This window comes from Physella acuta, unplaced genomic scaffold, assembly GCF_028476545.2.
Source record: "Physella acuta isolate Inbredline_101_S28 unplaced genomic scaffold, ASM2847654v3 ptg001466l, whole genome shotgun sequence".
NCBI lineage: Eukaryota > Metazoa > Mollusca > Gastropoda > Physidae > Physella > Physella acuta.
Window position 1 is genome coordinate 156330 of NW_026732981.1, and position 26957 is coordinate 183286.

Consider the following 26957-nt stretch of genomic DNA (forward strand, 5'->3'; position numbering starts at 1 on the left):
ACTACTAGACTAGTACAATAATGCTTAATTGCTGCTTGAAAAAAAATCTTGTGATTTACATAGACCAAAAATATTCTTTTAACAAATATCATTGTTTAAAACTTTGAGTTTAAAAAGTTTCCAAAAAGGCGCCACCTTGCTGAAAATGGCCAGAGGGGGAGCGGCCGCTCCCCCTGCTCCCCCCCTGCGTACGCTACTGCCCAAACAAAATAGTATCATATTATTTTTTTTAATATTGAATTTCAAAACAATTAAATGTCTAATAAAAGTCAGTTCTTTTTTTTTTTAAATAGCAATAACTAAAAAACGGGTAATGACTGCGACACAATATTATCTCATAATGTAAATATAGTCAACTAGCGGTCTCACTCCAGGGGAGGGGATATAGAATTTTGTGACTATTTGAAGAGGGTTCGGTGGTTTGAAGTGAAAACGCGGATATGTATTTGAAAACAATGGTTGAAAACTGAATTGTAGTGGTTTTTATTTTTCAAGACTTTTATTTAAATTTGTTATTTAAAAATTGGTTTAAATAATTGGTGTTGACCGAGCTCAGTACATATTTTAGAAATAATTTTTTTAAAAAGTGCCTTTTTGAGGGGGGTAGGCAAGTACTGATGTCATTTTAACGTAAGGGGTAAATATCGTTAAAAAAGTATGACCGCAGACACAGTTATACATATCTATATTTCATCTCAGAGAAATCAGCTTTGATATATATGCGATTATCATATTTCCAGAAGACACCTGTGTAGCTTGTCGAGCCCCAATCTCCGTTCAGGTTGCTATAGTAGCAATCTTTGTACCAGCAGGCGCCGTGGTAAACAGAGGCACAGTTATCACCTCTTAAGTCGTTGTCCTGGTCGTACGTGCTGAACATCATCAGGTTGTGGTAGGACAGAGAATCACCCGCCGTGCCGGAGTACCCAGACACCTGCAGCCTGTAACCGTCAGCCTCGCTTGTGATGCTAAAACTGGAGTACTTGGCGAAATAATTAACTCCATCTAATGTCAAATCAACTCGAAGCTCGTGTTGTCTTTTCGACGTAATCAAATAAATGTTTTCGTTACCCAGGTAAAAATTACCCGAACTAAAATTCCCAAAGCCGTTCTTGTACTCTGTCCAGTTCCGGTAAAAGTCGACAGTTCCAGAAACACGTCTTTGGAAAATGGTCCATCCTCCACCGTCTGTCACAGTGTCACATATGACCAGACATCCAGGTGTGACCATAGCGACAGGTCTAGACTCGGGGCTCACGACATCTTTACAAGACTCGTGCACTGTTGAAGACGGGGGATGGGGAGAGGTATCGATCTTAAGTAACAATCAAAACAATAATGGAATTTTCTGTCAATGTAATTTTTTTTTTACTATTTATTTATTTTTAAACATGAGAATAAACTATCAGAGCTTACAGAATGAAATCCATATCTAATAGAAAAATCAGAATATCATTGTTAGCATATTTATTTGAAAAAAAATCAGTATAATATAAGCCTTTGGTTTCAGTAACATCTTTCATTTGTTTCATGTGGTTTATGCGCTTGTATATATTTCTATTTCGTATTTCATTGTAAACGCGGGCGTGCGTGTAATATCGTTGGATTTAGAAGTTTTAAAGAAACGAATAGTGCAAGTGATGTAGGTAGATGTTGTTGTTTTAAATAAAAGTAGTGTAAATTATCTAATTAGATTTATCTGTTTTAAAGAAAAATAGAGCAAATTATCAGTTTCTTCCCGGCATCTATTCATGGGTAATCCGCCTCTCCCCCCCCTCCTCCCTAATAAAGTCTACCGCCACTCCCCAAACTAAATGGAAATTAAATAGGAAATATAGTGTCGTCGTCGTCGTCCCCCCCCCCCCCCCCCCCCCCCCCCCCCCGGAGAAAAAAGTCTCAAAGAAGCGCTCCAAACAATGTAATTAGATTAAGTGGTTTTAAAGAAAAATAGTGCAAGTGATGTAATAAGATTTAGTAGTGCAAGGGATGTTGTTGAATTTAGTAATTTTTAAAAAAATCGGCAAGTGAGATGAAGCCAGTAAATAACATTATTAGAGTATATTCACGTCGACAAATGAACGTCATAGAGTTATCGCTTGACTTTTATAAAAAAAAACTCACTCCCTTAACCACTGAATTATGCCATTACTATGCAATCAATCCGTGTCGAACACATCCACGACACAACTCAAATTAATAGGCTGGGAGTATCTCACAGACATTCGGACACGCAGTCACAAGGACACACAGTCACGCTGACACAGAGTCAAGCGGACACAGACACACAATCAAGATAAACACTGACACTTGGAATATTAAACACAGACTTAAGAACAAACAAACGGACTAAAAAAACGTGACTAAAATTACAAGATCACCTGAACAAAAGAACAATTCTGTCGACGAGATTCTGCCACTATTTATAAACATCTTGTCGCTGGTTGTGTTACAGAACTTGCCAGTAGAGTAGATCTTTCCTTGGACAACCGGATCTGATGGAGCTTTGAGGACCAGCCAGGAACCTTTTAAAGATAAAGAAGAGCAGTAGTTTGGATTAAATGGAATCAAATTCAGCGTTTATGTTGAGTTGATTAGTATTGTGAGTATTTTCCGTAATTATATCTGTAGGTTCCTAGCTTAGCGACATTAAAAGATACATTTTGAGTTTCAAAATTCTTAACATAATCATAATGTCCAATGTAAGAGTCATCTGTAAAAATATCCTCTGAATAATCTCCAATGCAAACTTTCCAATATAAAATGTCCTATGTAAAATATCCTATGTAAAATGTCCTATGTAAAATGTCCTATGTAAAATGTCCTATATTAAATGCCCCACTCACCGAGGGTACAGTGTCGTGTAGTACCGTCGTAGATGTAGGAGTAGCAAGTTTTGTTGGAGGTCGTACATCGGGAGGCGCAGGACAGATGGCTGACGTCACTGTACTCTACATTGATGGGCAGCATCAGCAGGTTTTGTTCCTGCACCATCTTAAAACTTGTCTGCTTCACCAGATCGGCCAGCAGGGCTTGTGGTGGGGAAGAAGCATTAAAGGTTAGATCTCTATAGCATTGCTGCTTTTATATAAAGTTAGGTATTTCTGGTGGTGCTAATTTAGTGAAAGATCTATCTAGCATTGCTGCTTTTATATATAGTTAGGTATTTCTGGTGGTGCTAATTTAGTGTAAAATCTCTCTAGCATTGCTGCTTTTATATATAGTTAGGTATTTCTATGGGTGCTAATTTAGTGTAAAATCTCTCTAGCATTACTGATTTATTATAGAGTTTGGTATTTCTATGGGTGCTCATTTAGTGTCAGATCTGTCAAGTATTGCTGATTATTAAATATAGAGTTTGGTATTTCTGTATTTCTGTAATTTAGTGTAAGATCTCTCTGGTATTATTGTTTTAAATATAGTTAGGTATTTCTGGGGTTTTAACTTAGTGTAAGATCTATTTAGCGTTTAATACATTATGTAATGGTTCTCTAGCATTTAGTATAGAGCTCATGACTTTTAACTAAACGTCCCGTGTTCGGATCCCGGGCTTGAGTCTGATGACGTCCCAGAGTTCACCAAGGGAAAGGAAAGTCGGCTTTACCTTGTACGGACAAAATTATCCCGCTGTATGTCTTACTCGTGGAAACAGATGAACTCTACTTCACCTGCTCAATGTGTCTTGGGCGCTAATGCAAATCTTCCCCTGTCAATTACCGCTCTACAAATAAACCCCGCCCAAAACTGTAGGTCATTACTGTTTTATCTCGGTCTATTTATTGCGGCTTCTCATAACCAAACATGTGGTCACAATGATTTATCTTCAGATTTTTGTTTTATGCGGGTCTACGACAAATTCCTGAAGTGGCTTTCGGGCATTTATCACATTCGGGCCAGTGTTTTTCGGAAAAACTTCCGGATCCCGTTTTATGCATACACAAAAAATGTAGGACCCAACGTCAGCTAAAACGGCATTTTTGTATTACTTTTTCATAAAATAGTTTAAAATAGGTAAATAAATCATACATTTTTTTTACAGATACATAGATTAGATTTAAAAATAAAATGACGTATACTTTAAATAAATACATACAATGACGTATACTTTAAATAAATTCATACAATGACGTATACTTTAAATAAATACATACAATGACGTATACTTTAAATACATACTTACAAACACACTCATATATATATATATATATATATATATATATATATATATATATATATATGTGTGTGTGTGTGTGTGTGTTTGTGTGTGTGTGTATGTGTATATGTATATATATATATATATATATATATATATATATATATATATATATATATATATATATATATATATATATATCATAGTATACAAACCTCGAAGAAGCAGTGATAGTGCAACATACGAAAATATAATTTGATTTTGCATGATTGCTTCCTTAATCCAATTTCAACAACTTCTTGCTTTCACGTAAATTTAAATCACGTTTTTTAATCACAAATATATTATGTAATACTGAATGCTTTGTAGATGCTTTAGCTATTCACTTTTGATACAGTTTATAGACGCATAAGAGATTTAACATTTATAGAATAAATATAGTATTCCTGTGTCAAACGAAAAGTTATTAGACGTGTACGATTTACAAGAACTGATGGTGGAATCTTATAGTTCTAAACTAATACCTAACAACTTAGCTCGTTACTTACCGCCTTCATTAAGATGCGAACGATTATTGACATGCTTTATCTAGATTTTTATCAATCTTTGTTTAACACTGAATCTCACGCAACAAAAAGAGAATGGTTTCTTGAATAAAAATTTATTAGACAATTCAATTGTTTAGCTTCCCATCACTGGTTGATGGATTTCGTGCACGTGACGTTCAACTTGAATGAGATTAAGCCATGGGTTATTAAAATTGTATGTGATGTCGTCTTTAACGTTTGTAAGCAAATCATTATTTTGTTGCCTCAGACTTTCGGTTGAGTTCCACTCTGCGTTATGAACAAAATCTTTTGTTTGCCGTATAAAAAATACAAAGCTTTGACATGAGAAGACAGCATCATTGCAGAGAGCCTTTTATTTATAGTAAGTGGTGATTGCAGAGAGCCTTTTATTTATAGAAACGATTGCAGAGAGCCGTTTATTTATAGTAAGTAATGATTGCAGAGAGCCTTTTATTTATAGTAATGATTGGAGAGAGCCGTTTTTTTATAGTAATGATTGTAGAGAGCCTTTTATTTATAGTAATGATTGTAGAGAGCCGTTTATTTATAGTAAGTGATGATTGCAGAGAGCCTTTTATTTATAGTAATGATTGCAGAGAGTCTTTTATTTATAGTAAGTAATGATTGCAGAGAGCCGTTTATTTATAGTAAGTGATGATTGCTTAAACCTGTGACACAATCTAAGAGAGCTGTTAAAATATTATTCTCGTTCATGTCCTAAGTCGATCTTATAATAGTTCGATACTAAAATCAAATGATCGTTGGCTAACAAATAGTTGCCAGCGAGTGTTGTTTTATAATCTTTTTGACTAAAATAGAAGACGCAGAGTTCATCTGTTTCTCGATCAAGGCACATAAAGAGTAGTCAGCACTATGTCCAGTCGCCTTTTCTGTCTTTTGAGTCAGGTTCCCAAGAGAGCTAGTTGAAAATAGAGACTTTCTAGTTGTTCTCAAGTTCCTGAGTCTTGAGTCGTCTTGTCGGTTGCTCTACCCCCGCGCCACCACGTCGTCCTTTGGCCCTGTTTAAACATCGGGTTAGACGTCGGTCGCTCTAACCCCCCAACCCCATTCCCAACCACCCACCCCCTACCACGACATGTTTCTCTCCCATCATAGTTTTAATATATATTTTTTTCCTAAGATAGTCTTAACTTGTACGAGATAATTTAAAGAGGTGAAAGAGAAAAAAAAATTATAAGACTAAATTATTAAATTGACTGTGGATCTTTTTGGTTTGCCTCAATGATATTAAATGAAAAGGTTACATTCAATTGCAACACTAGCTTCGCACTTGTCGGCTCCAGGTCCCGAGTATTCTTAATGCCGGCTCTGATTAGGTTAATAAAAAAATGGATCAAGTGAAAGTTAGTTAAAATCTCAAGTTTGAATTAGGCTAATAAAAAATCGAAAGGAGAAGAATTGGAAAATATACCCAAACTCAATATTCCTAATGTAAAGTATATAATATCACCGGAATTCAGAGGCGTAGCGTGGGGGGCGGGGGCGGGGGGTGCGGACCACACCAATTAAGGGGGGTGACACCAAGACAAAAATAGCAATATATATAGCAATTTATATAGAGAAAATTGATAATTTCACGTAATTAAATGATTAATTAGAATAAATTAAATGGTGACACCATGACGTAAACCTACTAATGATAGAGAAAATGTTACCTCCAGCTGTATTTATAACCAAATATACATTGATTTTTTTTTTTGGGGGGGGGGGGGGCGCTTTCATCAACTCATCCTTGCAAAATATGCCTGAAGAAAACCGTTTTGTTTAGAATCGCGGGATTAGGGGGGGGGGGAATAATTATATAAATCCAGAAAAAAAAATCGAATACATATGCACATAAATACAATATATACACATACATTCATAATTTTTTTCTCTCTTACGGGGGGGGGGGTCACCAATAGGTGCCGCGTCGGGTGAAGACCGACCCCGCTACGCCATTGCCGGTATGTTAGGTATGCTTGAGATATCAACTTTTTTTTTGTTTTTATTATTACATTGTCAAATAAAGAAGTCAGTAAATTATTCAGACAATTTATCTATTGTATCGCCGTATCTTTGCAGCGGACAATCCCAACAATTCGTATTGACATCATGTATTGCAAGCTGACGTTAGCAACGAAACTGAGTGTCAGAACTGGCTGTGGTGTTACAGAGACGGCATGTCTTTCTATACCGTCATCGTCTTCATCTTTTCATTACTAAGTCATTTCGTTGATTCCAAAAATTTGGTAAACGCTGCCCTTTTTAAACCTGCATATCAGAGTTCTCAAGATAGTACATCGCCACCTGATTGGGGAAGACCTGGTTTGGGAAATGATGGAATCAGAGTCCAAGACCTAACAAACTATGATTGCACTCACACGCAAAGCGAATACGCAAGCTGGTGGCTGGTTGATTTTCAAGGATGGTACCTAGTCAACCATATTATATTCTCAAATAGGTAGGCTATTCTTATTTAATTAGCAAAATACATTAAATATTAATAATAATGTTTTATAGTACCCCCATTTATAAACATTCTAGGTAGTGTAAATTTTAAATATTATTTATATTTTTTTTTAAATTTAAAATGTTTAAAAATGTTTTTGAATAGACGATGGTAAACATAAATGTTAAAAAACAGAATATTATTGCATTGTTATAACTAGTTTCAATACCTTTCATCAACTTAAATACGGTAGCCCTATTTTCAAAATAGTTTTTTTAACTGGGAAAATGTAGTCATATGTATATATATGTATATATATATATATATATATATATATATATATATATATATATATATATATATATATATATATATATATGTATTTATATATATATATATATATATATATATATATATATATATATATATATATATAGTTGTATCTTTGCTACCAGACTTGATTACGGCGCTCCGAGATTGGAAAACTTCAAGATTGAAGTTTTTAGAACAGATCCGCGCTTGATGCCAGGGTTCCCGTTGGTGTCTGGTGACGTCTGCTACCAGGAGGTCGATCCTCTAGGGCCTGGGACTTTTGTCTGGAACTGTACAACTCCAGTGTTGGGGACTTTTCTTAGACTTATAAGGTATTGTTAAGGTTAAATAGTACACGTTTTTTTAATAGTCCTCGTAATAACCCCTCGCGCCCTAGTGGGATACACAATAATGTAAGTATACAAATACCTGACCATCATACTGATACATGTGTATCAATTAAAAAATAACAGTTTCCCAAAAAAATATATTTTTTATTATAGTTGAAACACGCTGTCTTTTAAGTATGTAAAGGTTAGAGTAATTTGCAAGTAATTTCCAAACCATTTGACTGTATCACAGCGATTTCTGCGTCAATTGGAGAGGTAGTTGAACCATTCAGATCAAAGTATTTCATAAGTCGATTTAATAAGAATAAGTCAACTTCTACGTTACCATTCGAAGCTTAACGAATTAAAACTTGCAGTAATAGTTTTAGATAGCAAGCAATGGGACTTTTATTAATTGTGAAATAATCTCGTACCATATTTGAGGAATAGTTATAGCAATGATTAGCTTATGCTGGGTGTTTTAACTACGCTATCAACCATTTCATAACAACGTACATTACATCGTTGTACATTGTACACATAATTTAATATTTATACTTTGTATGATACGTTTATGTTGTATTTTGTATTCATATATAGCGGATATTACCGTTTAAACAATATAGGCCTACGTCTACAAAAACAAACATCAGAAATCAAGGAAATCTAAAAATAGAAAAACAATGTGTTTTACCATGGCGTTTATTTTTAAAGCATCGTGTAAAGTAAGGTAGCCTTACTGCCAATAGGGCAGATGAATCATAGATCAACATGTATAATTGTGCTCGGTATATGAAACATGTGGTCAGCAATGTGCCCAGCAGTCAACTCAGCAATGCCGTGGTGATTCAAGACTGGGATCTGAACTCGAGATTTCAACCGAACTCTCTATTATCAAGTTTATTTCATTTTGATTATTTATTTTATGTTATAGGTACACGACAAACGTTCTTAACTTTTGCGAACTTGAGGCAATGTCGACGTACATGGACCTCTTGGAAGCGGATTACAGAAAGTACGACGACACGGTACTCAGTCTGTCTCCCATTGTCACAATCACTACAGAAACACCGACGTTCTGCGCCCTCAGCTGTCTGGGGGTCAGGGACACTCGGATTTGTCTGGCTTTCAACTGGTTCCAGTCCACGGGGCTCTGTCAGTTGTTGGACTTTAACCCCAGTAACACAAGTCTTGTGGGGAATCTTGTCGGTCAAGTGGGGGGCTAATCTCTATGTAGTTCAACCTGTAAAGATCTTTGACTGACACTGTTATACGTTGTATAATGACACAGTTGTGTTTTACTCAGAGCTTCATCAAAGAAAGCGATGACATCTCTGAAGCTGTAAACACAAGATTTTTATTTGTAAATATTCCCTGTATCGGTAACTACATTTTTAATTCAGACTAAAACATGGCACATTTTACAGATTTAGCAATTTTCAAAAAACTCGAAAACGAAAAAAAGTATTTTGCCAGCATAGGCCTACATATATTGTTCATTTTCTTATCTGAATTTAACATTTCCTTAAAACATGGCTATCCTTAATTAATAAGGTTCAGAATGCAATGTTTTTGCTGCTAATAAGTTAATTAACACATTTTCTACTTTAAAAAAACGTTTTGAAATTGCTAAAGGTTTATTTTTTTTAATTTAATAACATTTAATTGATATTTTAAGCTCACATTTGACTAAATATTTGACTAACATTCCCGTGTTAGTATTTCTACCCGAACTAGTGGTAACTATTGTTGTATATATGTTTTTATTGATCAGGTCTGCAACTTCAAACTGCACACAAATTTAATTCAAGTTAAATCTTTTTTATATTTGCAAATTTTAATGTCTTTCTAAACAATCTAGAATTAAAAAAAAAAACATTTTAGAAATAATGTTGAATCATACATTATCATTATATTCTTGTTCAGTTACCGTTTCAGACGTGGAGATCCATACGGCAAATAAACTAGAATATCCTTGAGTCTGTGGCATGAATAAAGTATTGACAGCATGACGCTTAGCCGCATTATTTTTGCTCTAACGGAATTCACCATCTAATTAATGCTTTTTTCAATCAGAGATGTTGCCTCACTGATCACGTTAATTATATTTAGACAGAGACAAGGTGTATTGAACATTTACTCTGCAATACTTGCATTAAAATGAAAAATATTACTAACAAAACAACATTGTCTCGACAGAGGACGTAAAACGTCTATTACAACAATACTGATACATATTGCTCTCCTACAGCATACTCAACTAGTGACTACAATAACAAAACGAAAAATTATGAATAAAACAGTATCTAATCTATTGATGTTCTATGCACGCATTTCTCCACCATCTCTAGAATATTGAATTTACAACTTTTTATCTGAGCATCTGTCACAAATGAATGGATTTTTTTTCTTTCAAACAGAAGTTAAAAACACAAACGTTACTGTTTTCAAACATTTGTGCTCAAAACACAGTTATCAAATCACACACTTGAGAAAAATATCGAGCCTATTGTAAGCACGATGACCCATAGTGTATTGAAGGTGACGTACAAAAGCGCTTTGTTGTTCCTTTCCAGATCCTTTCCGGCACCCTCCCCCCCCCCCCCCCCACCGCCTTCCTAGACTCACTAGCGAACAGATAAATTAATCATTTGCGAACTACCTGTTCGTAAATTCATCACTTCTGTATATTTTGTCAAACATCAGGCAGCAGATTATTAATTAACCTGCACAGTATATGTTTGATGAATCTAATTCACAAAACAAGGAAGGTAAGACTATTATGTATATTATAAAATAATGTAAATGAATTAACTGAATATTATTTATAGTTAATTAATATTAATATGAGACATTATATAGGAACGACGATCTGGCTTTTTGTAAATGGTCAAAAACATGACGTCATTTATGAATGTCTCAAAAATCAGAAGGTTTTCCTCCGCGTGTGTTGGACACATGCTGTTGTATATATGAGCATCGTGTGTCAGTCTTATGCATTTCTCGGTGGCACTGTGAACAAACCACCGCAACTGTGGACAACTAGCGCCCCAACAACTAAACTGTGGCGTCTCGGTGGTAGTGTGGACAATTAGCGCCCCAACAACTAAACTGGGGCGTCTCGGTGGTAGTGTGGACAATTAGCGCCCCAACAACTAAACTGGGGCGTCTCGGTGGTAGTGTGGACAACTAGCGCCCCAACAACTAAACTGGGGCGTCTCGGTGGTAGTGTGGACAACTAGCGCCCCAACAACTAAACTGGGGCGTCTCGGTGGTAGTGTGGACAACTAGCGCCCTAACAACTAAACTGGGGCGTCTCGGTGGTTGTGTGGACAACTAGCGCCCCAACAACTAAACTGGGGCGTCCCGGTGGTAGTGTGGACAACTAGAGCCCCAACAACTAAGATCTTAGAGTTACAGTGCCGATATTGTTTCCATGTAATTAACTCTTTTCTCGAAAACAAGGTACCCAAAATACACAATTGTTAACCGCGTCTAGATTTCAAGATTCCGTTCTTCTCCCCTACCTGGATACCTCTGTGGCCAGCTCACGGAAAAACAAATAATGGCACATTGTAAATTGAATGTTATCATGACAAATGTCCTTATTTTTTTCTCCATAGGCGCAGTAGCAACGCTCGGATAATAGGCGCAGAAGCAACGCACGGAGAATATACTAGTATATATATATATATATATATATATATATATATATATATATATATATATATATATATATATAAAGCAATGTATGTGTGTGTGTTTGTCCTTTATGCATTACTACACCTCTCATCACATCGCCGTGAAACTTTAGGAAGTTGTTGAGAATATTCCTGGGGAGGTTTCTGCGAAAAAAAATATTTCAAATTCGCAAGGGCGGCGCCACGGGAGGGTGCGATTTTTCTCAATATACGGTATATAAAAATAGTAAACGTGAATTGTAGTGACACCGTTCATCCAATAGGCATGAAACTTTGGGAAGTTGTTGAGAATATTTCTGGGGAGGTTTCTGCGAAAAAAAAAATTTCAAATTCGCAGGGGTGGCGCCCCGGCAGGGCGCGATTTGTTTTTCTCTATATATGGTATATAAAAATAAAAAGTCAATTTTGGTTTGACATCTTTCATCTGATAGCCATTAGACTTTGGGGAGTTCATAATAACACTCTAAGGAAGGGTTCTGTAAAAAAATAATTTTTAATTTCGCAAGGGCGGCGCCACGGGAGGGTCCGATTTTCTCTATATACAGTATATAAAATAATAAAAGTGAATTGCAGTGACACCGTTCATCCGATAGGCATGAAACTTCGGGGAGTTCAATATAAAACTCTAGGGAAGGGTTCTGTAAAAAATCATTTTTAATTTCGCAAGGTGGCGCCACAGGAGAGGGGGGGGGGGTGCGATTTTTCTCTATATACGGTATATTTTTTAAAAAAGTCGATTTTGGTGGACACCGTTATCCGATAGCCATGAGAATTTGGGTGAGTTGATTAGAACAATTCAGGGAAGGGTTCTGTAAAAAAAAAATCCTTTTTTAATTTCGCAAGGGCGGCGCCACGGGAGGCTGCAATTTTTCTCTATATACGGTTTATAAAAATAAAAGTCTATTTCGGTTTTCACGTCGTTCACCCGTGTACCATGAAACTTTGGGGAGATGATTAGATCACTCAATGGTAGGGTTCTGCAAAAAATATTGTTTAATATTGCAAGGGCGGCGCCCCCAGGGGTGGAGCGATTTTTTTTCTCTATACACGGTATATAAAAAATAAAACTCGGATGCGGTTCATCCGAGTGCCATGAAACTTTAGGAAGTAGAATATTTCTACGAAAAAGAAAACTAAAGTTTCTTATGGGCGGCACCATATAGGATACAACTTTCGTCAATACACGGTTTGATGCCCAGAGTTTTAGAGCGACTATGTTGGCACTTGGCATCCGTTAATCGAGCGTCCTGCATAGCGAGTAAGGGGTACTACTATATTCAGCGGTAAAACTACAACAGTCTTCTAAAAATAACTTTGTAACGCGAGGAAATCCTTCTGTACAGTTTCGTCACCTTGCCAAAGATGAAAAAATAACTTTTTGAATATGAGGAGCCTACTGTAGAGTTTCGTCACTTTGCGAATGATGCAATAAGCATCTACTATTAGACAATCCAGTCAGAAATTGAGATCGAGCATCTAATAATAGACCATTAGTAAGTAATCGATCGGGGGTTGGGGCCCTGAGAGCGCCCCTGTACGTCTCTGACACATGGGCGGTCACCTAAGTGTGTTCTAACATATTATTTCGGTGAGTGATTAATGTACACCCAATGTTTTCATGCGGTAGTGTAGGTAAACCCGTGTCCCAATATTTATGATCCAAGCGCAAGCATTGTTTACATTTAAATAACTCACTTTTAGAAAAGACGGTCACGCGTCTAAGAATATATGATTGGTAACGCGTTGGTGAAATCCTTCTAATACATTTGTCAAACTTTCTTCTATCCCCGCGGCAACGCGCGGGGAACGGGTACGCTAGTATATATATATAATTTTGGCTAGTTAAAGAAAAAACATACAAAAACCTTTATTAGTTAGAGAAAAACCATACAAAAACCTTTGCTAGTAAGAGAAAAAACCATACAAAATCCTTTGCTAGTGAAAGGTGTTTTGTCAGCTTCGCAACAACTGGACATAATGCACCCTGTTTATACAGTAGAATTTAATATGATATTAAGTAAAATCGTAAGTTTACACACATTAGTACAGTTATATTAGGCTAATAGAAAAAGAATGATGAGTTAAAATGCACTAATATGGTTATATTAAGCTAGTAAAAATTTTCTTTAGTCACAGTGAATTAATATGGTGGTATATGGCTAGTAAAATAAGTTTAGATGATTTAATACGTTGACACAAGGCTCATAAAAAATCGTAAGTAACAATGAATTCATTGAATTAAAAAAAAAACACATGGTAACATTAGGCTCACAGACATCTTTTGTGGGGTGGAGAGGCGGAGAGGACGATTGCAATAATACCAAAGGAGAAGGTTACGAACAATTACAACACCAACTTCGCACGCCTTTTCACGAAACTGCCTCAGCTTTACTATGTGTAAATCTGTCTCAAGTGCACGAAATTATCAAACTACCAATAACCCCGCTCAGACCCCGAGTGTTTGGCCCCAGCGCCCGAGTATTCATAATGCCGGCTCCGATTAGATTAAGAAAAAAAAATTAAGTAAAAATTAGTTAATATAGTGCTAATAGGCCAGTACAAAATCTCAAGTTTTAAGAACAAATGGACAGTATAATCATTCTCAATATCCCTAATGTCAAGTATATCGTATTACCAGTAATAAATAGAACCCATTCGTATGATCATGTGATTTTCTACATATTATGTTGTTTGAAAGAAAAAGGAAATTTTTAAAATTGACTTCATAAAAACTTTTAAATAAAACAACACTTGGAAAATTATAATAACGTTGCTGTTTACAAAATAAGTTCCGCGTAATATTTAAGGGGAAAAAATTATTAAATTGAAAACAAATAAAACTCTAATATTGAAAATAGTTAAAGTAATAGTTGCATTTCTTAAAACAAAGGTGTATGCCTCATAATGTGTGTATATATATATATATATATATATATATATATATATATATATATATATATATATATATATATATATATATATATATATATATATTTGACCGTGCTAAGGAGATAATTTAAAAAGAGATTGCATCTAAAAAAAGTATCAATATGACGGAGTTGGTAGGCTGAGATGTGACGTCATTTTAAGGGAAGTGTTCTGGCTTATTGTGACGTTGGGGTGAGAGGGGTGGGGAGTTAAAGATCGTTTAAAAAGAACGAGAATTGAATGACGGATGTCCCATAAGACAGATTTAAAGAAATCTAAATTTCATCTCCGCGAGTGGAGAACGGAAAGCGACGCCATTTGCACTATACCAGTTGACACCTGTCGTCGATGTCGAGCCCCACTCTCCGTTCAGGTTGCTGTAGTAGCAATTATTGTACCACCAGGCGCCGCGGTAAATATTGGCACAGTTATCACCTCTTAAGTCGTTGTCTTGGTCGTACGTGGTGAACTTCATCAGGTTGTGGTAAGAGAGAGCATCACTTGCCGTGCCGGAGTACCCGGACACCTGCAGCCTGTAGCCGTCATCCTTGCTAGTGATGCTGAAGTTGGAGTACTTGGCGAAATAATTAACGCCATTCATTGTCAAATCAACTCGAAGCTCGTGTTGTCTCTTTGACGTAATCAAATAAATGTTTTCGTTACCCAGATAAAAATTACCCGAACTAAAATTCCCAAAGCCGTTCTTGTACTCTGTCCAGTTCCGGTAAAAGTCAACAGTTCCAGAAACACGTCTTTGGAAAACGGTCCATCCTCCACCGTCTGTCACAGTGTCACACATGACCAGACATCCAGGTGTGACCATAGCGACAGGTCTAGACTCGGGGCTCAAGACATCTTTACAAGACTCGTGCACTGTTGAAGACGGGGTGGGGTGAGGTATGTATCTTCAGTAAAAATCAAAGCAATATTTAAATTTTCTGTCAATTGAATTTTTTTTTACTATTTAGTTATTTTTAAACAAGAGAATAAACTACCAGAGCTGATAGGTTGAAATCCATATCTGACAGAAAAATTGGAATATCATTGTATTTGTTTGAAAAAGATCAAGATATCATAAGCCTTTGGTTTCAGTAACATCTTTTATTTGTTTCATGTGGTTTATGCGCTTGTATATATTTCTATTTCGTATTTCATTGTAAACGCGTGCGTGCGTGTAATATCGTTGGATTTAGTAGTTTTAAAGAAAAGAATAGTGCAAGTAATGTAGTTAGATGTAGTAGTTTTAAATAAAAGTAGAGTAAATTATGTAATTAGATTTATCTGTTTTAAAGAAAAATAGAGCAAATTATCCGTTTCTTCCACACATCTATTCATGGGTAATCCGCCTCCCCTCCCCTCCTCCCTAAGAAAGTCTACCGCCACTCCCCGAACTAATGGAAATTAAAATATGAACTATATACTGTTCTCTCCCCCCCCCCCCCCCCCCCCCGGAGAAGAAAAGTCTCAAAGAAACGCTCCAAACGATGTAATTAGATTTGTTTTAAAGAAAAATAGTGCAAGTGATGTAATAAGATTTTGTAGTGCAAAGGATATTGTTGAATTTAGTAATTTAAAAAAAAAATCGGCGAGTGAGATGCAGCCAGTAAGTAACATTATTAGAGTATATTCACGTCGACAAAAAACAGTCATAAAGTTATCGCTTGACTTTTATAAAAAAAGAAAACTCACTCCCTTAACCACTGTATTATGCCATTACTAGCCAATCAAGCCGTGTCGAACACATCGGCGACACAACTCAAATTAATAGGCTGGGAGTATCTCACAGACATTCGGACACACAGTCACGCGGAAAAACAGTCTCGCCGACACACAGTCACACGGACTTAGATGCACATTCAAGTAAAACAATGACACTTGGAATTTTGAACACAGACTTAAGAACAAACAAAATGGACTCAAAAAAAGTGACTAAAATTACAAGATCACCTGAACAAAAGAACAATTCTGCCGAGAAGATTCTGCCACTATTTATAAACATCATGTCGCTGGTTGTGTTACAGAACTTGCCAGTAGAGTAGATCTTTCCTTGGACAACCGGATCTAATGGAGCTTTAAGGACCAGCCAGGAACCTTTAAAATATAAAGAAGAGCAGGTATTTGCATTTAATGGAATAAAATTCAGCGTTTATGTTGTGTGGATTGGTATTGTGGGTAGTTTCCATAATCATATATGTAGGTATCCTATCCTAGCTTAACGATATTGACATATACATTTTGAGGTAATAAATTCTTGACATAATCATACTGTCCAATGTAAGGGTCATCAAAAAAATGTCCTCTGGATAATCTCCGATGCAAACGTCCCAATGTAAAATGTACTATATAAAATGCCCTTCGTAACATGCCCTATGCAAAATATCCTACATAAAATGTCCTACATAAAATGTTCCACTCACCCAGGCTACAATGTCGTGTAGGACCGTCGTAGATGTAGGAGTAGCACATTTTGTTGGAGGTCGTACATCGAGAGGCGCAGGACAAATGACTGACGTCACTGTACTCTACATTGATGGGCAGCATCAGCCGGTTTTGTTCCTGCACCATCTTAAAACTTGTTTGCTTCACCAGATCGGCTAGCAGGGCTGGGGAAGAAACATCAACGGTTAGATCTCTCTATCACTACTGATTAAATATATAGTTTGGTATTTCTATGTGTGCGAATTTACTGTTAGATCTCTCTAGCGTTTAATATATAATCTAAAGCTTCTTTAGCATTTAGTATAGAGCTCACGACTGTTAACTAAACGTCCCGAGTTCGGATCCCGGGCTTGAGTCTGTAGGACGTCCCTGAGTTCACCAAATGAAAGTAAAGTCGGATGTGCTTAGAACGGACTACATTATCCCGCTGTATGTTTTACTCGTGAAAACATATGAACTATACTTAACCTGCTCAATGTGTTTTATACACGAACGCCACAAGATTAATCATCCTTGCTAATTACCTTTCTATAAATAAACCCCGCCCAAAACTGTAGGACATTACTGTTTTATCGCGGTCTATTTATTGCGGCTTCTCATAACCAAACATGTGGTCACAATGATTTATCTCCAGATTTTTGTTTTATGCGGGTCTACGAAAAATTCCTGAAGTGGCTTTCGGGCATTTATCACATTCGAGCAAGTGTTTTTCGGGAAAACGTCCGGATTCCGTTTTATGCATACACAAAAATGTAGGACCCAACATCAGCTAAAACGGCATTTTTGTATTACTTTTTCATAAAATAGTTTAAAATAGGTAAATAAATCATACAATTTTTTTACAGATACATAGATTAGATTTAAAAATAAAATGACGTATACTTTAAATAAATACATACAATGACGTATACTTTAAATAAATACGTACAATGACGGATACCTTAAATAAATACATACAATGACGTATACTTTAAATACATACATACAAACACACTCATATATATATATATATATATATATATATATATATATATATATATATATATATATATATATATATATATATATATATATCATAGTATACAAACCTCGAAGAAGCAGTGATAGTGCAACATACGAAAATATAATTTGATTTTGCATGATTGATTGATAAATCCTATTTCAACCACTTTTTTATTTCACGTAAATTTAAATCACATTTTTCACTCGCAAACATATCATAAAATCATTTTTCATATATGCTTTAGCTGTTTATTTGTGTAACACTTATAGACGCACAAGAACTGATGGTCGAATCTAGAAATTTTAAATCCTATCCTAACAACTAAACTCGTTACACTCCCGTCCGCAGTAAGAAGTGAACGATCATTGACAGGTTTTGTCTACACTGTTATCAAAGGATATCTTTGTTTCACATTGGATCACACGTCACAAGGGGAGACAATGAGTTCTTGCATAAAATATTTATTACACAAATCTATACAAAATCAAGCTTTTCATCGTCCGCTAAAGGATGGTTAACATGTGATGTTTGGCTTAAATAAGACTCCGCCGTGGGGTCATGAAAATTATATGAGTGTCATCTTCATAGTTTGTAACCAATACATTCTATGGTATTCCACTCCAAGGCATTAAGTAAAGTAAGTTAAGTTCCCTTTAAAACCTGACGGTGTATGGGACAAGTGAAGTAGGGTTCACTTGTTTCTTGACCTCGGTATATCAAGGGAAGGTGTGTTCAGCACTATGACCAGCCGCCTTTACTTTCCCTAACGCGAGTTGGGTACATATCAGAGCTGGGTGGACTCAGGGACCGTCTGCTGACTTGAACCCGGATTTGAACTCGAGACTTACGGGTTAGCAGTCCAGCTCTCTGCCGCAATTGACCAATCATTCCACTCCAAGGCATTAATACACACTTATTGTGTTGACCCTTTTACATTACTTAAATAGACACAGTTCTCTTGGTTAACGCTAGTACTCTATTCTTATATACACGAGCTCAGACGACATGTCCTGTCTCTGACTCTACCTTTCGTTAACTGCCTAACAGGTACACATCAGCTATATATCGTGGGTGACACAGTGAACACTCAAGTGACGTAACCATGATATACATAATACAAGTGACGTAACAATCACTAACAAGACATCATGTAACAGACTATCAAATCTTGAGAGATTACCGGTAAATGGAAGTAGGCCCCTATGCCTTTACACTTTTTCCAATTTCCAAAAAAAAATATAACTTTTATTGGACCGAGTTCTTTAAAAATGTTTTTACTTAGGTCAAGGCTCGATGACAATTCATGGTGACATAAAATTATTTGATTGAAATAGATGTTTAATGAAGTTTTAACAAATGTATATATAGTAATTTTGTAATGCACTAATATACCGCTGTATAATACGCACATTGGTTACGTTCATTTGATGCGCAATTCTTTTTTTATCTACAGTATTCTACACGGTTCTATTCTATTAAAAATAAAGCGGGAGTGATCTCCCCTAAACTTTCTCGAATATTTTTATATAACACTACGGGGATGGCAAATCGGAATATAGACATGATTTTCAATACATTTTTAATTACTTTAACTTTTAAAAATAGAATAGAATCTCGTAGGGAAAAAAAAAAGAATTGCATACCACGTGAACGGCTAACAATATTTGTATAATAGTGTGGATTAATAGTAATTTATAAATTCATATTCGTTTTTAGCGAAATCAGAAATCGCGTAAATTACTACTTCCGGTCAAAGGAGCTCATTTAAAATTTGACACAAGGCAGAGAATTAGATCTTTTACTTACAAATGAAATTTCATTTATCTATCAGAAACAGTACTCAAGTTATAGGCTTTAAGTTCCACTCCCGGTTACCGGAAATCGCTGGAAAAGTTTATACAGAACTAAAAATGTGATTTAATACTTATATATGAAATTTCATCAACCTAACTGTAACGGTACTCAAGACATTGTGTTCACAGACACACACACGCATACACATAAATACATACATGCAAACACAGACATACGGACAAAATTGCAGAACTATGTTTTTCCGACTCAGGAAGGTGTAAAACATGGAGATTTGTAAAAATATTTATTTATTATACTTCCCGGTATACGAAGTACAGAGGAAGTAATGTAATCGTGCAAAAAAAATCGATTTTTTAACCAATTTTTATAAAATTTGTTTGCGTCATCGCTTTTATAGTTATTCAGAGTAACAAAAAAAATCATAAAAACGTTTTAATAACAAGCGTTTAAAAAAAAACAGCGTGGGTTACTTTAGTATCTATTGGATACCTTTACTAATATTTAGGAAAAGACACACGCTTTTGTTTTTAGTTATTTAAATAGTAGTGTATCATTTATTTTCTACTTTTTATTAAAACGTTTGTTATGAAAAAAATTTCAAGTCCTTTAAATTTTTTAATGCAAAAGAGTTGCATGACTAAAAACTATTGCGCACTTAATGAACGTGATGACGCGTGTATAATAGTGCGGAATAGTTTGAATAGACAGCCTGCTAATTTGGACGCAATTTTAATTAATGTATTAAAAAATTAATTAGGCAATCGATTAAGTCAAATTTAATGTCATGTTGCATTGTCTTCATGTTTTGACCCACATACCAACTACGAACCGTATCTGTCATATAGAAGTGCTCGTAATTTCACTCGGGCTTTTCGATCTAAACTCACGACAGACTGACGACTGACTCGACAGACAGAGGAAGTGAGTTAAATAAAAGCTTGTAAAAAAATTCTTAAAAAAGTTTTTATAACAAGCTTTTATGTAATAATGCACTCAAAGGTAGAAAATAAATTATACACAGGTTTTGGAGGTTTTTCAAATCGTAAACTTTATTTTATCTAGTTGAGCCTTACTAGGTGACTTCATTACAATGCAGCCATGAGATCATTCACAATTACTGGAGTTTTAAAAATCACCTCTATAAATGGCGTCACGCATCTTAATAACCTGATGGAACCGAGTAAGATAATTAAAGTCAAATGATATCCTTTTTAAAAAACAAAAAATATTTTCTCATATGAAATATTTTTACCTACTTAAAAACGTTATTGTTTATGTTGTTAGAACCCCCAGTAAAAACACAGCAGACTTAATGTAGAATCGAATATTATTTCAACCCTCCCTTTCCTTCGTAACTGGCGATCGACAGAGCAGATGAATTAGGGTTGAGCTGTAGAGGTCAGTGGCGTAGGCAGGGGGGGGGGGTTAGGGGGTCATAACCCCCCCCCCCATAGACCCCTCGGTATATATATAAAGTATGAGGGGGGTGGAAATCGAAAGTTTAGGGGGGGTGCAAATCGAAAGTTTGATGGGGGAGGGGGGTGCAAATCGAAAGCTTGTCCCCGGGCAAAAATTGAACCCCCCCCCCTTGAGATGATCCTGGCTACGCCACTGGTAGAGGTGACGCGTATTTTTGCTCTAGTTAGCAAGTACTTTTAATTAGAAGTACTGCTAATAAAGGCTCTCTCCAATGTAGCAGTCTCCCTGTTGAAGCTATGAATTTAAAATGATTTCAAACCAACAACATGCCCCAGTTCATGGCCTGGAGGGGAGTTCACTAGATAGTGTGCAGTAATGAAAGGATGTTTTGGTTACGGACGGGAAAGAGGACAACACTAATACAAGTTTTATGACCCCAACGAATTAGTCTCTTTGAAGCTAAATGTCACGTTCTTAGAATATAAACGAATGGGCGGCGGAAAACTTGCCTTTGTATAGATTTGTGTACATAATGTTTTATTCAAGAACTCATTGTCTTTAACCGCACGTGTGATCCAATGTTAAAGATTTCATTCGATAGCTACCCAGAATAAAAGTGCCAATAATCGTTTACTTTTTTCTGAGAGCGGAGATGTAACGAACTTTTTTTTATTTAGGTCTTAGAACTTCAAGATTCGACCAACATTACTTGTAAATCTTAGCTGTGTGATAACTTTCCATTTGACACAGTAAACTATGTTTAGTCTATAAATGTTAAATTTAGTGTTGCACTTAATAAGTTTAAAACGTCTATGAAGCATTATGTATTACATGATATTTTTTCGATAGAAAAAACGTGTTTCTAATTTACATGAATGAAAAGTTTCTGCTGGTGAAAATTGGATTTACCAAAATATCATGCAAAATCAAATTAAATTGTCGTATCTGTATCTCATACTGATTTTTGGAGGTTAGTTTCTATGCATTAAATAAATAAATAAATAAATAAATAAATAAATAAATATATGTATATATATATATATATATATATATATATATATATATATATATATAGGCCTATATATATATATATATATATATATATATATATATAGGCCTATATATATATATATACAAATATATTTATATATATATATATATATATATATATATATATATATAGGCCTATATATATATACAAATATATTTATATATATATATATATATATATATATATATATATATATATATACATATATTTGTGTGTGTGTTTGTGTGTGTGTGTATTTATTTCTTTAATTATATGTCGACGGCAACCACTATTATTTTCTTTTTAAATGAAGTGCATGTTTTTTTTTGTAAAATTAATTATTTGAAGAAAATAATTTGTACAAATTTAAAAAATATTTTCAACTAATTTATAGCAGTGTAATACAACTAGGGTGTTTTCGCTAAGGTTGGGCCCCACAACTCTATGCACGAAAATAATAACAAAGGTGACGATAAATCATTAATGCTTTTCCTACTTCTGTAAAGCCGCAATTAAATATGCAGAGGGGTAATAGACAAGGGGGGATTCATCTGAAGTTAATGTCAGTGGGGGGGGGGGGGGATTCTGGGAATGAGGGGGCAAATGTCCTGCTCCCAGTTATATTATTTCCCAGTGTAACAAAATATGACCTGTATGTATGCATTTAATATTGGACATTATTCTAATAACTTTTTAAGAATTTTCCTTTCTCTTTAGAGGTCTAAATCTATATTTAAGCAGCAATGCTAGATAAAGCTAACCGTTGATGTTTCTTCCCCACCACAAGCCCTGCTCGCCGATCTGATGAAGCAGACAAGTTTTAAGATGGTGCAGGAACAAAACCTGCTGATGCTGCCCATTAATGTAGAGTACAGTGACGTCAGCCATCTATCCTGCGCCTCTCGATGTACGACCTCCAACAAAACTTGCTACTCCTACATCTACGACGGTCCTACACGACACTGTACCCTGGGTGAGTGGGGCATTTTACAGAGAACATTTTACATAGGGCTGTTTACATAAGTAATTTTAAATATGTTTTGTCCAGATAACATTTAAACTGGACAGCTAGGAATGTTGTATCTAAGTATCAATTAAAATACATGAAACGTTTCCCTACAATAAAATGTAGGTCTCAATCTCACAAAGCGTTAGAAGCACGACCAGTGGCGGAACTAGAAACAAAGGACCACCGCAAAAAAAATTTCAACCCATCCCCGCATATTGGGGTCTGGTGGTATAGTAGTTTCTGCCCTGAGCACGACGCTACACAAATAGTTACAGAAACTACCCGTATAATCAATCAACATAAACGACGAATAAGGATTCCATTAAATGCACTCAACTTTCTTTGTATTTATTTAAGGTTCCTGGATGGTCCTTAAAGCACCATCAGATCCAGTTGTCCAAGGAAAGATCTACTCTACCGGTTCGTCTAATTGTCCAACTCTCAAATTGTTAATATTTTATTTCTCTGTGTGTCCTTATGTCTGTGTGTCCGTGTGTCTGTGTCTTTGTGTGTTCACGTGCCCAGTGTTTCTTCCAGACTTTTTTCTCCAGGAGGGTAGGGGCACTTGAAATTGTTTGGGGGGGGGGACTAAAATTTCCGGGGCGAATGGGGGGGCGGACGGCGGACGGCGGACACTGTTAAAAGTATTTTCTATATAAATTCCATTTCGTTCGGGGGGCGGTAGATTTTCTTCGGGGGCTGGGAGTCCGGCAGAGCCCCCCGCCCCCCAAAGAGATGCCTAGAATAAACACTGCACGTGTCTGTGTGTCCGTGTGTTTCGGTGTCCACGTGACTCTGCGTCTGTGTGTCCGCATGACTCTGTGTCCGCGTGTCTGTATGTCCACGTGAATGTTTGTTTGTGTGTGTCCGCATGACTGTGTGTCGGCGTGTCTGTGTGTCTGTGTGTTTGCGTGTCTGTGTGTCCATGTGACAGTGTATCTGTGTCCGAACGTGTGAGACCGCCCCTGCCTATTACTGTTTGCTGGTTCTTGGATGTGTGCGACACAGACCGATTGATTACCTTGCTGTGACATTGTACTGCGGTTGAAGGAGCGAGATTTTTTCTGTCTAAAGACAGACATCTCAAAAGCCAGCAATAAATTTATGAGATAGCTCATTCGATAATTGAAGTATAAGTACACAGATAATAGATCTATAAACGTATATAATAACAGTCAAATTTCACGTACATTATATTGTTAAACGACTAAATCAAACAATATCAGATGAATAATCTATTTTACTTACATAATTAAATCCAATGACGTCACTTGCGTGCATGTTTGTACAAAAGAATATGTGCGCGTACAACATAAAATCACACAAACACATTTTAACAATTTCAAATAAACAAAAAAATGCAACTAAATCTTAGTCTTTAGCTACCTAGGTCTTTTTCAAACAAATATAATAATATTGTGTTTCGCTTGAGGTCGAGAAATAACACTGAAGTATGTCAGTATCAAATTGCTAATTTACTTTAAAATTTTTTTACGGAAGTCAAGGGTTCCATTGAATGAAAATTCGAACCTTTTTTTCTTAATTTTTACTGAACATGCCCCCCCCCCTCCACCTTCTCATACAGTGCATGAGTCTTGTAAAGATGTCTTGAGCCCCAAGTCTAGACCTCTCGCTATGGTCACACCTGGATGTCTGGTCATGTGTGACACTGTGACAGACGGTGGAGGATGGACCATTTTCCAAAGACGTGTTTCTGGAACTGTCGACTTTTACCGGAACTGGACAGAGTACAAGAACGGCTTTGGGAATTTTAGTTCGGGTAATTTTTACCTGGGTAACGAAAACATTTATTTGATTACGTCAAAGAGACAACACGAGCTTCGAGTGGATTTGACAACTGTTGACGGCGTTAGCTATTTCGCCAAGTACTCCAACTTCAGCATCACTAGCGAGGCTGACGGCTACAGGCTGCAGGTGTCCGGGTACTCCGGCACGGCGGGTGACGGTCTTGTCTACCACAACCTGATGAAGTTTACCACGTACGACCAGGACAACGACTTATACGGTGATAACTGTGCCAGTGTTTACCACGGCGCCTGGTGGTACCAGAGTTGTTACTACAGCAACCTGAACGGAGAGTGGGGCTCAACAACCGTAACGGGTATCAATTGGAATTTTGCAAATGGCGTTGGTTACCATTTTCCACTTACGGAGATGAAATTTAGATTTCTTTAAATTTGTTTAAAGTCACGGTTTTTGAACGATCTTTACCCCTCCTGCTAAAATGACATCAGGACTAGCCTACCCCCCCCCCTCCCTCAAAAGGGCTCTTCCTTTTTATTATTAAAACGCGATTTATTCGTAAACTATTTTACAGAGCTCAGCCAACACTGATTATTCGGATCATTTTTAAAATTACAATCTACAAAATAAAACGTCTTTTAAAACGCGACACAACGGCTAAAATTCAGTTTACAAGATTTGTTTACAAAACACAAATCTGCGTCCTTACTTTCGAACTATCCTTATTAGACATTGAATTGTTTTTAAATTCAATACTTAAAAAAACTAATATGATACTATTTTGCCTTATACTCCAATGATTAGTAAGTATATTGCAATTTTCAAGTTGATCCTATTGTTTTTTATCATATAAGAGTTAAATGGTTTTATGAAATCTAGTAATTACTTTTAAGAAATATGTTTTTTTTTCTTTAACATGTACAATTACAAGTGATCGATCAATCAGATTGATACTATTTGTAATGCACTAATAAACATATCGCAAACCTACTTTTTTAAAGCCGATTATATAACATACTGAATAGGAATATTAAGCAATATTACAATTTCTTTTTTCCCCTTATTAATATAATATCAGGTCACCTTATTAATTCATTTATAGATGTTTTTTTTTCTTCAGCTAAATAGCACAATTATTCATTTTTTTCACGTACGATTTTTTTTTTCATTTAACCTAATCAAAAGCGGCGTTAGGTATATGCAGAGCCTTGGGCCGACTATCCACGCGGGGCCTGATTTAGATTAGAAGTATTTCGATGCTTTGATGGCCTAAAGGTTGATTTAAAACAGCAAGGCTTAATTAATAAATTTCGCGAAATAGTGCACGAATTTAGTGTTTTAATGGGGGGTAACTTTTTGTATGATGCCCTTTAGGATAAACTCCGCTACCCAACGCTGGCCCTGAGCCTGAAATCAACGTAATAATTGAACGGAGCTCTCTATTTCTTATTAGCTCAATATCCACATTTTAAAGTATTTTAACTTACAATTTATTTTAATATATTAATTCATATAAATGTTTTGACTTGCCGATTACATCTATATTAGATTTTTTTGCTATAAGCCTATTATACTTAAATTAATGTATGTAAACTTAAGATATCTTATTAGCATAATAACATATTACTATTGTACTGTGCAAAATGTCAAGTTCTTGTTAGCCTAACCATACAAGGACAACTGGGAAATAGCACATTTGACGAATTGAAAACTGGACAAAACTTCCTTTGATATATAGAGAAATGTGTAAGTGTACACAAGTCTAGTTAATCTTACTTTAACTATCACTATGTTGTATCTCTTGTTTAATTAACTATCCAATGCTTTTGTAGGATTTTTTATAGTCAACTATCCCTGGTTTTTTAATGTTTTTTTTTAAATAAACAAAGAATGTTTTTTTTTTATTATTCTTTTTAAATCAACTATACATGGTTTTTGTATTTATTTTAATCAAACTAGGAATGTTTTTTATGGTTGTTTTTTAATCAACTATTAATGGTTTTTTGTAAGTTTTTTTTAAATAAACAAGGAATGTTT

The 26957-nt window shown here is 35.7% G+C and overlaps 3 protein-coding genes across 3 annotated transcripts; 1 reads left to right on the forward strand and 2 right to left on the reverse strand.

The window, feature by feature from the left end:
* Window positions 1-673: 673 nt before the first annotated feature.
* On the reverse strand, window positions 674-2991 carry LOC131928136 (microfibril-associated glycoprotein 4-like). Its single transcript, XM_059284078.1, has 3 exons — window positions 2844-2991; window positions 2371-2522; window positions 674-1315 (listed from the first exon to the last, which is right to left on the reverse strand). Exons 1-3 carry the CDS (start codon window positions 2989-2991, stop codon window positions 674-676), a joined length of 942 nt encoding a protein of 313 aa, XP_059140061.1.
* Window positions 2992-14706: 11715 nt separating this feature from the next.
* Window positions 14707-17006, reverse strand: LOC131928138 (ficolin-2-like). Its single transcript, XM_059284079.1, has 3 exons — window positions 16859-17006; window positions 16439-16532; window positions 14707-15346 (listed from the first exon to the last, which is right to left on the reverse strand). Exons 1-3 carry the CDS (start codon window positions 17004-17006, stop codon window positions 14707-14709), a joined length of 882 nt encoding a protein of 293 aa, XP_059140062.1.
* Window positions 17007-24791: 7785 nt separating this feature from the next.
* Window positions 24792-25352, forward strand: LOC131928139 (ficolin-2-like). The gene has a single exon (XM_059284080.1). It carries the CDS (start codon window positions 24792-24794, stop codon window positions 25350-25352), a length of 561 nt encoding a protein of 186 aa, XP_059140063.1.
* Window positions 25353-26957: the final 1605 nt, after the last annotated feature.

Coding starts and splice junctions, on each gene's coding strand:
- LOC131928136 (XM_059284078.1), bottom strand. CDS start 2,991: ATGGTGCAGGAACAAAACCTGCTGATGCTGCCCATCAATGTAGAGTAC. Junction 2,523..2,843: donor TACACGACACTGTACCCTCG/GTGAGTGGGGCA, acceptor TATCTTTAAAAG/GTTCCTGGCTGGTCCTCAAA. Junction 1,316..2,370: donor TCTTTTGTTCAGGTGATCTT/GTAATTTTAGTC, acceptor TTGTTACTTAAG/ATCGATACCTCTCCCCATCC.
- LOC131928139 (XM_059284080.1), top strand. CDS start 24,792: ATGGTCACACCTGGATGTCTGGTCATGTGTGACACTGTGACAGACGGT.
- LOC131928138 (XM_059284079.1), bottom strand. CDS start 17,006: ATGGTGCAGGAACAAAACCGGCTGATGCTGCCCATCAATGTAGAGTAC. Junction 16,533..16,858: donor TACACGACATTGTAGCCTGG/GTGAGTGGAACA, acceptor TATATTTTAAAG/GTTCCTGGCTGGTCCTTAAA. Junction 15,347..16,438: donor AACACAACCAGCGACATGAT/GTTTATAAATAG, acceptor TTTTTACTGAAG/ATACATACCTCACCCCACCC.